General features: G+C 46.1%; 1 protein-coding gene across 1 annotated transcript in view; it reads right to left on the bottom strand.

The window, feature by feature from the left end:
- Window positions 1-11,387, bottom strand: part of MAP3K9 (mitogen-activated protein kinase kinase kinase 9) — a 71,297-nt gene extending 59,910 nt beyond the window's left edge. Inside the window, 5 exon segments of the mRNA XM_027570426.2 lie at window positions 3,266-3,315; window positions 3,317-3,626; window positions 3,629-3,676; window positions 10,668-10,695; window positions 10,697-11,387. Coding sequence (XP_027426227.2) covers window positions 3,266-3,315; window positions 3,317-3,626; window positions 3,629-3,676; window positions 10,668-10,695; window positions 10,697-11,068 — 808 coding nt within the window. The 5' untranslated portion in view covers window positions 11,069-11,387.
- Between the last annotated feature and the right edge of the window lie 1,763 nt (window positions 11,388-13,150).

The raw sequence follows: 13,150 nt of genomic DNA, 5'->3' as shown, positions 1-13,150 counted from the left end.
AGATGTGTTTTTGCTGGACTTCTGGGAGGATCACGGAAGCCAACTTAACTCCAGGAGCACCTTTTTCTGTGCTTCTGCTTTTCTTCCTCCTTCAGGCCTGATACTTGGCCGGAATAACTGGCATTTCAGCAGCCATCTCAGACCATAAGGCACTCCTGAGAATGCAAGCCATGTATTGGGATGGAGTGAAAAATGAGCCTGGATCCCTGATGACATTGGGATGTCCTAAACTCTGCAGACTTCTTTTCAAAGACGAATGAACGTACACCTTGTTTTAGCCACTGCTATTTTGGTTTTTAGGTTATGTGCTGTCAAACCTAAACTTACTGAGGATTATATATCATAGGGTGCTATGCACCTTCCATTGCCAGTTAACAGCACGTGACTTTTAAAGTAGGTGACCAGGATAGTAAAGCATTTTAATTAATCACCTTTCCACTGAGCCTTTTATAACAGATGTTTATCACCAACTACTTTCTTTTGTCCACAAAGACAACCCCCATATGTACATAGTCTTTTCCCTAGCAGATTTAAGTCAACTAACACATAGGATTCCTGGAATTCTGCCCTCACATGACAGCGGCCAAAATCCAACTCTCTAGAATCCTTAATAAAAACCAAGAGAGGGGCGCCTGGGTGGCTCAATAGGTTAAGCGGCTACCTTCAGCTTGGGTCATGATCCAGGGTCCTGGGATCAAGTCCTGCATCCGGCTCCTTGCTCAGTGCGGAGCCTGCTTTCCCTCTGCCTGCCGCTCCCCTGCTCGTGCCTCTCTCTCAAATAAATAAATGAAATCTTTACTGCACGGAGCACTGGGTGTTACACAAAAAGAATGAATTGTGGATCACTACATCAAAAACTAATGATGTAATGTATGGTGACTAACGTAACATAATAAAATAAAATTAAAAAAAAAACAACACTCACCTCATGAGTTAATGTAACTAATGGTCAGATAAATTACCATTTAAATAAAACTTTTGCTCAGGGGGGGGGGGGGGGGGGGGGGGGGGGGGGAGAAAAAGACTCATACTGGATTTACACAATCCCAGGCAAACAGCCACCACAGACAAATGTCAAGGAGCTATCCCAACTTCCCTGTGAGGTTTACAGCAGGCATCAATATCAGCACCAACCATGCAGCCCAATGGATTCCACACATTTCTGGGCATCCGCAACCCCCTTGAGGTCAAGGGTCAGACTGTACCACGTGTAAGTCCAACTCCCGCCACAGCACGGTGCTCCTGAGGGCTCCATCTTGGCAGTCTGAAAGCCCACTAAAGACAAAGAAAGAATAGGGTTTTTTCTCCCAGTGACAGAATGACATTGAGGTCTCTTGCCATCTCCTACAAACAGCAGAACCTTAGCAAGGTAACTTTTCTTTCAAAAGAGCCTAGACTTCCAAACGCAAATCTCATGGAAGGTAAAACCTGGTGTTTACAGCTTGAAATTACAGCCAAATTTGAAACTTCCTGGAGGAAATGATTGACTTTTACAATTCCGTCATCCTAGCCCAAGTTTTTCAAAGGGCTCAGTACGTACGATTAGAGCACTTTGCCTACTTCTTCCAGCATAAGGACATAAGAAAAAATAAAGAACAGTCAGCTTCTACATCACATTTTCTACCAACGCATCTGCTTATTCTTACCCCATCAACCAAAGCAATGTCTAGGCAGAAATGTGAAAGGGATCACCAAAAGTTTTAATTTAAGACATTTAAAGAACAGAATTTGGGAGGAGGGATGAGAATAATCTTATTTTATGGAATCTTAATCCTTCACATGCATTATATATAATGTTCCATGCTTTTACAAGGATGAATTTTTTTTTTTAATCTTTCTTTTTTTTAAGGATGAATGTTTCTATTATTAAGAGAGAAAAGGGCTCAGGTAGAAGAGATAAGAGTAAGAAAGGCTATTTTAAAGTAAACTGGAAAGTCTATTTGTCTATGGGTGTGTCTGTACGTACAAACATATGTATATATATATTTACATATATATAAAATAGTTACTTTAAAAACGTCTGGGAGGATATGCCAAATGTAACAGTTATACTCCCTAAAGGAAAACATTATTGGTTATCTTTCTCTTTGTTATCTACACTGCCTAATTTTTGTACAACAAAAACATCTACTTAAATAATTTTAAAATGTATTTTTCCCCTGAAACAAATAATACATTATATGTTAACAATTTAAAAAAATAAAATCATAAGGAATTATAAAATAAATTATAATTGTCCAACAACAAACACACACACACAAAAAACCCGTATTTTTAAAAAGTAAACATTCATAGTATTGACAGAAAAATAAACCACATCTGGAACAGCTCAGAACAAAACAAAGTCCAAAGGAGTTCCGGGCTCAGTGCCGAAGGAGACAGAGAGCAAAGTTCCTGGGACCCACACCACCCCCTCCAAAACCCTAATGCCCCCTCTCCAGACAGGATGCTCAAAGTCATCTTAAGCATATCCTACTTAACAAATTCTATCCTCTCTACCACACAGTGCAGGCAAGAGAGAGCACAAATTACCGCACAAAAGCAGCATAGTCCAGCGCCTGCAGATTCCTCCAAGGAAAGAGACTGGTTTCCACCAACTCACCATATAATTATGTCTAACACTTGCTTTACAATCCAGTTTATGGATCCTGGATGTTTCATAAACAGTTACTTCTCAGTTCCCTGCTATTAAACACTAGGTAGTTACAACAATTCATTAATAAGACCCGCAGGCTATCAGGAGTCTATACTACCACCAGCAGGTCACACTCTCCCAGTGGACACTGTCACCCGAGTTGGCTCCACAGCTCAAACAACATGCCTCTTCTTTCCTGTAGCCCTTCTCTGGGGGGGTAGCTCAAGTTGGGGTGGTCAGGTAGAACGCAAAGAGGAATTATAATTACCTGCTGTTCCACCAAAGAGGGAAACCCCTTTTGTGATTACAGACACACTTCCCTAAAGTGGAAAAATGTACCTATATATATATGTGGATATGTATTGCACAGCATAGCAGAATTTATACACTGCCAACCTTGCCTGCTCATATGAGCTCAGAATTATTCCAAACCCCTCGGCTGCCTCATTTTTCTCTTTCTAAACCAATTTCTCCTGGCACTCATTCCATCCCTACATCTCAAGGATGGAATGGTTTTAACCAAGAAGTTTCACTGCCACTGAGATTCCTTTAGGAATCCACTCCCACCAGAGCCATAGACTGAGTATAAAAGTGCTCTTGAGCCCTCCAGCCCCATCTCTTCATACTCACTGTTACTGGACTTAAGGTCGCGGTGGATGATGGGGACAATTGCCTCATCATAAGTAGTTCATCCCTCTGGCAATCTGCACAGCCCAGTTCACAAGGATGTCTGGGGGAATCCTTTTCCCAGATAACACTCTATTCAAAGGCCCTCCACGTGCAAACTCCATGACCAAGCAGAGGTTGGGTTCCTTCAGACACACCCCCCTAAGGGCAATGATGTTGGGGTGCTTCAGCATGGCGAAGAGCTTGGCCTCCTGGCGAACATTCTCTATAGTCTGGCTGATGTCCTCATCGGGGTCATGGCGAGCTGCTTTCACGGCAACCTCATCCCCTATCCAGAAAGCACGATAGACCTTCCCAAAGCCCCGATGCCAATAATCTCTTCCAGGGTTAGCTCCGCAAAATCAATCTCTAACACTGAGAAAGAGAAGAAAAAAAGAAGTCAAAAACATTCTGAAAATACCACTGAATCACCCATTTACCAATGGGTAAACATAGCAAGTTATCTGTTCACCCACTATAAGGTAAGCTCCATCAAGGCAAGAAATGTGGCTAAGCTATTTTCTGTTGCATTATTCTTAATGACTAGCACATAAGGAGCATTCAATAAATATTCATGTAATAATTTCTACTTGGAGCATCATGCAGAATGTCGTACCATGACAAACCATTTTAACAAAAGGGAACATAGAGGGAGATCATTTTTAGAAGACTTATTCATTTTACTGTGTACTAGATGGTAAGAAGCATATAATCCAGACACACAACCAAACCACAGTGTTAAAAGAGCCTTCGTAGCTGTATGATCAGATTAGGAAAACCACCAACTCCCACTGGACAGAATATAAAAGGGTGAGTAGGAAGAGATTCTCAGGGAAGGCAACACTGGGAACGCACCCTAAAGAATAAGTGGGAGGGGAGTGCCTGGCTGGCTCAGTCGGTAGAGTGTGCAACTTTGGAATTTGGGGTTGTGAGTTTCAGCTCCATGTTGGGTGTAGAGATTACTTAAAAATAAAATCTAAAAAAAAAAAAAAAAGAATGAGTGGGAGGGATCTCATCAGGCAGCAAAGATCAGGACAGAGAAGGACAATCCAAGCAAAGGGAAGGTCCTGAGCAAGAACATGAGGTATGAGAATATACAGCACATTAAGAACTTCAAGGAGTCCAGTGTGGCTGGATTATACGCATTAGGATAGGAGGTGAGGCTCAAGGTCTTGCTGGGGTCAGCTAGGTTGTGAAATGGTTTTGAAGTCATTTTGAGAGGCTTGAACTTCATGCTGTGAATGATAGGACTCATGTATTTTTAAGTAGGGGAGAGTTATTAGACGGCGATTTAGAAAGGACATCAATTCTGGCAGCCATGGGGAATATAACCTGGAGGATAGGGAGCCTACTGCAAAAGGAACCATTAGGGAGGCCGTTGAAGTAGCCCAGGCACACAAGCACAGGGTCTGAACATCAGCAGCAGGTAAGACGAAGCGTGTGGAGTAAACTGGGAAGATATTTGCAGAACATGGTTCTACCATGACCTGGTGACTAAGATGTGCAGGAGAGGAGCCTCCCAGGGGACATCTCACTCCAGAAGTCACCTGCTCCACAGCTCTATCCCTGATGTCCCCAAGTACCACGCCCAACCACTCATCTCCTTTCCAATGCAGAGTATGAACCTAGGGTACCTGATTATATCTTCAGCGTTGTTTGGAAAGGCTTCCTTGGATAGATCATAATAGCTGCCAGTGATTACAAATCTCGGGCTAGATAAGGTGTTGCTATAGGAGTAAAGTGCTATTTTACGTTTCTCTCATGAAAACCCTGTGCTCTGTCTTCTCAGTCTCTTTGTCTTTATCTGGCTGACTCATACTCAACCGTCAGGTCTCAGCTTAAACAAAATCTCCTAGAGGAACTTTTCCTAACCCCCGCCTAAATGAGGTCAGGCCCCCATCAAACACGTCCATTAACAGTCTCTCTTTGGCAAGACCTAACAAGGTTTAATTACTTGTTCAGTGCCTGCTGTCCTGCGAGATTGCGAGATTCACAAGGGCAGAGTCTGCTTTATTCACCACTGTACTCACCCTGCTGAACATTCAGCAGGTAAGCAGAAGTCAAGTAAAATGGGGGGACAAGCTATCTCAGTAGGAAATGAACCAAACTCAGATCTGAAAAATTTTTTAAAAATGCACTGGACCTCCTGAAACAGAGAGAATATAGCCAATTTGCTAAAAAACAAACAAAAAACTAAGAAAACAAAGATATATTTCTGAACTTTTGGCAAGACCAAAAGAGGAACTGGCCACTGCTGGCTCTTCTCTTCCTTCCTCAGCCAGCTCCAGGATGACTACAACCTCCACTCACATGCTCATGGTGCTCAAAACTCTATATTCTTGGGGCGCCTGGGTGGCTCAGTTGGTTAAGCGACTGCCTTTGGCTCGGGTCATGATCCTGGAGTCCCAGGATCGAGTCCCACATCGGGCCTGGAGTCCCGGGATCGAGTCCCACATCGGGCTCCCTGCTCAGCGGGGAGTCTGCTTCTCCCTCTGGCCCTCTTCCCTCTTGTGCTCTCTATCTCTCATTCTCCTCTCTCAAATAAATAAATAAAATCAACAAAACAAAAAAAACTCTATATTCTTGCTTAATTAGAGTATTCCTATCTTATCTAGGGCTAATATTCATTTGTATTTTACAATGCAACTGGCAGTCTGCACAAAAGAATACAGAAAGATATACAACAAGCATAGCCCATCTCAACCCCCCAAAGTTCCAATTGTACAAGCTCTCACCTCATCTGGCACTCCTCTTAAAGAATAAATGTTACGGCTGGTCCTGCAGAATAATGATCAACATCCGCTCTAAAATCCTCTAGCATATCTTGCAGTACAGAGGCCAGAAAGCTAAGAACTACATTTCCCAGACTCCCTTACCACTACAGGTCTGCTTCTGCCAATTAGATGCACAAGATAGGGAAGTCAGAAGTGAGATGGACACCATCTTCTTGCCGCTTCTCCTGACAAGCATGGCTGTGGAGAAGTGGGATTTTTCTGCATGTCGGTGTCTAATCATTAGCTCTGGGAAGATGTAGAAAGGAATGCTGCAAGGCCAAGTGGTTGCCTAATCTCTGGACAGCAACTACAACAGGGTGTTCTTGAAATGGACAGCTTCAGTGTCAACTCCTGATTCTGTATGTTCGCAATTAGAGAAATGGTAGCTTGCTGGGTGAGCCAGGTCTGCAATGCTGTGGGAGTTGTTCCTATAGGTCCAGCTAAGAACCCCTTCTAGGGGGCAACAATTCTGTAAGCATCCACTTTGCTGTGTTAAATCACTTTCTGCTTAAAATAGCTTAAGTGTTTCTGGGTCCTAAAATGAATCCTGATTACTAACTCTTGTCTTATCTCGTCTACATCAATGAGAAAAACAATGCGTATATTAAGGAGTGATAAGAAACCCTCTTGAAGAAATATGTAAATTATGTTAGGAGTCTCCTTGGTCATGGAGGGAAGGAACATTCACTTTTTCTAACAGCTTTTACACTGATGAAAAGATACCTGTCTCTTTAACAAGTCTGCATTCACACATCTTATTTCCTCAACTGACTATCTGAATTTTCCTTAAGGGAATTAACTGTTGTATTTTCTCTTACACCGTTCCTTCTTTCCTCTGGTCTGAAGCATAGTTGTGAACATACAGGATGTGTTAAGTATTTATTTAAATGCATAAGGATTTAAAAGAAGTGATGCTGAACCTGGGTGCTGAAGGGACAGCTCCTCAGATGGCATTTCCAAAGACAGAAAATCTCTGTGGGGAAGGGAGAGCAATAATCTCTCTCTGGGTAGAACAGAAACCCTCAGGTTCTTGCTAACTAGTTAAGGAAATATTATGACCAGCCTTCAAGAAAAGTATAGAACACAGCTTGCAAGCAGAGAGAAGACAGAAGAGCCGGGCCTGGGGGGAGGGTACTTTCTTTTCCTTTCCCTGTGAAGACGTCCCTTTGGGTAGGAACTAGACCTTCAGCTGCAGCTGAGAGAACGTGGGGCTCTCCTTTCCCACTTCAGTCAAGACCTGGTTTTAAGTAAGAATCAGGTCAAGTCACATTCAGCACATTTTTCAGTTTCTGTGGATGGATATTTCCAAGAATATCAGGAACAAAACCTTCTCTCTTTCATTTTTGCAGTAAGGATGTTATCCTCTCTCAACTGTATTCTTGAAAACTAAATGTATAGGCACATTCTGGTGGGTTTTGGACAAGTGAATGGTACATACCTCACTCATTTAAAAATCCCAAGTACACCTGAAAACATATCCTTGTATTTCTAGTGGATGCAAGGAAAAGAATGTAAATTAATAAAAATCTTAATTAATGCCCTGCTTGAAAACAGACACAATTCTCCTGTAAGAAAAACTTTTTTTCTTAATACCTAGGACTATGTCCCAAGATGATGAATTTGGAACTGTACATTTTTCCTCTTTCACTAAAAAAAAAAAAAGATGAGTGAGCTCCTAGGTTATTTATATTTGTCAGCTCCATGGAGAGCTAAACTTTCATATCTACATTGGAGGGGATAAAGGCACTATATAAATATTAGATGATTTCTAAATATCTATTATATTTTTTATTTGTCACAAGATTTGTTTTGAGTACAGTTTGAAACAAAATTTTCAATTTAAAAAGCAATATTTAAAACTAAAACTGAACGTTCTTACTTAACTGTCTGCTATTCATAATCTAATGTCACAATTCATACCCCAGAAGAGAAGTTCAAAAGGGTAACTAGGGAAAAGCTGTCAGTGGCTCAATTTCATTCCAAGTCTTTGGAGACAAGGTTGTCAATCACTTTATTTTCCGAGTGACACTAACTAAAATGGTGGACACAGGACACCCACCAGAGCACCTGTTAGCAATTTCCCAAGTTCATCTTTATGAAAGCATTTGTGACTTATAAGCACCTCCTTATCATTTCTTTATCTCCTGGTATTTTTTTTAAAGTTGTATTTACTTAAGTAATCTCTACACCCCAGGCCCAGCTCGAACTCACGACCCTGAGCTCAAGAGTCGCATGCTCCACCAATTCAACCAGCTAGGCACCCCTATCTCCTGGTATTTAATACAGTATCTATCTTTTGCTAGGTACTCTAACTGGTTTTTGAATGGAATTAAATTTTCTGAATTATCAAGAATTAATTCCATTCAAGTTCGGAACTGCTGATGAGACTAAATAACTTAGAAAGGCCTTCAAATGTCATGTTCTTCAAGTCAATTCTTTTAATAAGCATAAAGTACTTCCTACTTCCTTATCATCTGAGTTCTAGATACAGGAAGCTAGTCTATCTAAGGTAACTTTTGTCACAATAAAGATTTAAGTCCTGGGCACCCAAGGGAGAAGGAGCTGCTAACGTAGCACACTGTGGCCCCGGCTGGTGTTCGGCAGATGAGTTTTTCCAGCCCAAGTCACATTCACCCCTGACTGCTCTGACAGCTCGGGCACAGAGACGGGAGAAACGGAGTTCCTGCTCATGAGCCTCACACAGCTCTCCCACTCTGACATTAGCTGTACAAAAAAAAAAAAAAAAAAAAATCACAAAACGTCACCCATAAAGAACTTCAAACCTTTGACTTATGTATAAAAAACTGCAGCGTGTCTAATATGCCAGGCCATTCTTCCAGTTATCTCTTCCAGTATGTGACCAAGTTCATCTTCAGCGCTATTTCAGATACTACATTAGGACCCTTAACCTCCACCTTCCCAGTACTACAGCCAAAAAGATTTAACGCCCAGAAACCATTTAAAATCATTTGTTGCCTCCAGGCATTATAAAGATCAAAATGTAGAAACAGGACGTTTTACACTGAATGAGAGGGAGATAGAAACAAAGGGAACTAAGGATTTGAACATCAATTTGATGGTCAAAACACCAATAAAGAAGAATAGAAAAATAAGGAAAGAGGTTATGCTTTTCATATTAAGTGATGGTATTTATTTTTTTTTTTTTTAAAGATTTTATTTATTTATTCATGAGAGACAGACAGAGAGAGAGAGAGGCAGAGGGAGAAGCAGGCTCCCAAGGAGCAGGGAGCCCGATGCGGGACTCCATCCCAGGACTCTGGGATCATTACCTGAGCCAAAGGCAGACGCTTAACCATCTGAGCCACCCAGGCGCCCTTAAGTGATGGTATTTAAAGAAAACATCTTAAATAAAGTAACACAACTGTTCAGATGAAAATAAGTTACGGGACCGAAAGATAAATGTTACAAATGAAATTTAAAAACTAAATGCCTAAAGTTGGCCCCTGGCAATGATTTTTTTAACTAACTAAACTGTAAAGTATACAAAATATGGAATAAACAATAAGAAATATGTATTAACAATACCTTTTAGCAGGGAAGAAATTATGGAAATCATCAAATATAAAACAGTGTAAACTGCACAAGAAGGTATTTACATCTTCTTAAAACCACCTAGCAGAACTGATTAAGGGATTCCAATGGCAATTTAACTCCTTTGATAAAAACAAAGGAAATTTCAATTGCAGGGTGTGGAACAGGGGGGCTCCTGGGAAATTGGTGAAAACCAGGACACTGGAAGAAAGGCCCTGGGAGGGACAGGGGCATGGTCCCCTTGAGATCTGGCAAATACCAAATATAGGCAAGGATCTAGGGTGAGAAGAAAGGAGAAAATGTATTATCTGAACAGCCTGGGTGTCAAGGGACTGGACTTAGCACTGTACCTTGTGCTCCTGATCTCTCATGGGGGAAGGACATACTTTTCCCTCTCCAATCATTTCTCCACCCATCATCACCTGCTTCTTCACACACTCGCACCTTCTCAGCACCTCATTCAGTGAGACTTCTAAAGGTACAACTTCTGACACAAGACGGCGATCCAAGAAATCAACACGACATTTCAAAGACACTTCAGCCTTAAGTTCACACAGGCTTCCGGGACATGAGAAGAGCCAGCCCAGCCAGCCCTGCGCGAGACACCCCCCATCTGCTTCAAAGCAAATGCCCTGAAGGGGCGGGGACAGGCGGTCGAAGAGGTCGGGAAGGTCCCCGATTTGGGGACTAAAATGATGACAGAAACTACCAGCTGGCCTGCAATCCTTCCAGATTTGGGGGAAGCGGGGAGTGCGAAACAGGGAGATTCTCATGCTGGGGCTTCAGGATGTGGAAAGCGGAAGCCACTGCTGAGGTGGTCAGATGAAGGTTAAGGAGCCCAAGCGCCTGAGGTTCCAAGCAAGGCCTGCGGCGTCTCTATCCTACCCATCGCACCCACCAGAGCAGCCCCTGCAGCCCGAGCGCGCGCGCGCACCCATTCCCAAGTCAATCATTCCCCACCCGCCCTGCGACCCACCCGTAGGCCTCCAGCCCCCCACCCCCTTCCCCCACCCGGCTCCGCGGCCCAGCCTTCGCCGTACACTGGATGGGCGGGTAGCAGCTGGGGTCCCTCGCCGCCGTGCTGGCAGCGGCTGGAGAAGGCGCTGCGCGGGGTCACGTAGTTGCTGGGGAAGATGCCCACCCGCTGGTTCAGCTGCCCGGTCCACCAGCCCTCGTCGCCGGACACCTGCGAATCCTTGGACAGCACCTCCACCACGTCGCCCAGCCGCAGGGTCAGCTCGTCCTCGCCCGCCGCCTCGTACTCGAACACCGCCGTCCAGTAGGGCAGCGGTGCCTCGGGACCCAGCTCCCCCGGGGCCGCCGCCGCCTCCTCCTCCTCGTCCTCCTCCTCCTCGGCCCCGGCCCCCGCTCCGTCCTCCCCCGGCGGGGCGGCAGCGGCGGCGCTCGTCAGGCAGCCGAGAAGCGCTCTGGAGGGCTCCATGGAGCGGCCGATCCATAGGGTGCGGGGCTGCCGCCGCCCGCAGGAGCCGCCGCCGCCTATTGTTCATGCGGCTCCGCAGAGCTGGGGGGACCCCCCTCCCCCGACGGCGGCCGCAGGTAGGGCCCGGGCTGGCGGGGCGGGGAGAGCCGGCTAGCTGGGGGCTGGCGCGGCGCCGCGACAAGCGCGCCGAGCGGGAGTGCTCACCGCGGCATGGGGGGCGCGGCGGGCCAGAGCCCCCGCCTTCGTGCTCGCCCCCCCCCCACCCCGGGGGCGGCCTGGCCACCTCCGCCGCGGGTGCCTGCTAGCTCAGCCGGTGCCCGCCGCCGCCCGCCCGGCCGCCGCTCCCCTCTCCGCCCGCGCCCCGCCCCCAGCGCCGCCCGCACTCCCGGGACCACCTGACGCCGGCCTGGCTCCGCCCCAGCCCTGCGGACCCGAAGGGGCGGGGCCGCCCGGCGCTGGGCCCACCCTCCCCACGCCAACCCGCCCTCCCATTGGCCGCTGCCGACCGTCCGCAGGTTCCTCGCGCCGCGGCTGGGGCTGCCCCGCCAGCCACCGGCCCGCCCCTCTCCACCCCCTGCGCCTACGTGTCTTGCCCCCGGGGCCCGCCCCCTTTTTGCGGGCTCTCCTCAACCCCAGGTCGACCCATTTCTCTCTCCCATTGGCCCGCGGCAGCTCCAACCATTGGTCCGTGGTACCTGTCCATTTCCTGCGAGAGCTCAACACCTCCTGGCAGGAGGAGTCTGCGGCCTCATTGGGTGCATCAGAAGGGATGGGTGGATCTTCAAAGGTAAGGCCGAGTCTCAGTTCCGACTGAAAAGGCTGGTGGAGGCCGCGCCCTTTGTTTGTTGTGGTAGGGCAGGGGGCCCGTTGGCCAGCACCTGTGCTCTTGATCCTGAAGTGAGCTTCTGAGAGTGAGAAGAGGAAAAGCGAGCCGGCTTGTACCTCCCCCGCCAGATCCCTTTCTTCTCCAGCTCCCTCTTACAGTTGGATTCTCCCCACTCTTGGATGTGCCTCTGCCCCGGTCCAACCAGGTGGATCAGCTTCCGCTCCCGGCCCCACTCCCACCTACGAAACCTTTCATCTCCATAAGGCCTTTAGGCCCACCGGAATGTTCTTTAGAAGCACTCTTAAAACTACAGTTCTCGCCTTTTCCCACAGCTCCCTCGTTCCTGGGTTCCTGTAAAAAGAGATTACAATACCGTCACTTTTCAGAACTCAGAGAGAATGAGAGACCACCTTTACTGGGGCTTCAAACTGAGGCTGGAAAGCTCAGTTTGAAAGTTGTCCGTGAAGGGGGCTAGGGCTCTCTGAACAGCCTCAGTTTTTCTACAACTGTGGGTTTCTTTTGCTTGAGTGAATTGTACCTCAGATCATGATGACCTCTAGAAATCGAATTAAGAACCAAAGTAGAATATACATACAAGCCAATGCTACGTTCATGATCAAGGGCCAATCTTTCCTACATCCTTTTGTTATCTGCATTTCTCAAACATTAAGAAAGAATAAGATAGGCGCGCCTGGGTGGCTCAGTCGGTTAAGCGTCTGCCTTGGGCTCAGGTCATGATCTCAGGGTCCTGGAACTGAGCCCAGCATTGGGCTCCCTGCTCAGCCGGGGTCGGCTTCTCCCTCTCCCTCTGTGCTCTCTCTCTCTCAAGTAAATAAAATCTTTAAAAAAAAAAAAGGATGAATGAGATAAGTGACCCTAATATTTCTTCTTTGCTTTAATCCTATCATGGTAATGTAGATTTCCAAGGAGAAAGTTTTCTGACATTTCAAAACAAGTCAATGCTGAAAGATCTAGCCCAACCTCTACCAAACTGTGTTACCTTTTCCCCTTCGGTGGTAGGAATAAATACGATTTGTTTAGCAAGAGTTAGTGCTTCCCTGAGTATTTTCTGTTTAATTTTAGTTTGAGGTCGATCATTAGACAACCTGAAGACAGGCAACTTGTAAAGATAATCAGGGCTAGGGCGCCTGGGTGGCTCAGATGGTTAAGCATCTGCCTTCGGCTCAGGTCATGATCCCAGGGTCCTGGGATCGAGTCCCGCATCGGGCCTCCTGCTCCTTGGGAGCCTGCTTCTC

Source organism: Zalophus californianus, chromosome 6 (genome assembly GCF_009762305.2).
Source record: "Zalophus californianus isolate mZalCal1 chromosome 6, mZalCal1.pri.v2, whole genome shotgun sequence".
Lineage (NCBI taxonomy): Eukaryota > Metazoa > Chordata > Mammalia > Carnivora > Otariidae > Zalophus > Zalophus californianus.
The sequence above is the reverse complement of the archived record's forward strand: the minus strand, read 5'-3'. Positions and strand labels throughout refer to the sequence as shown.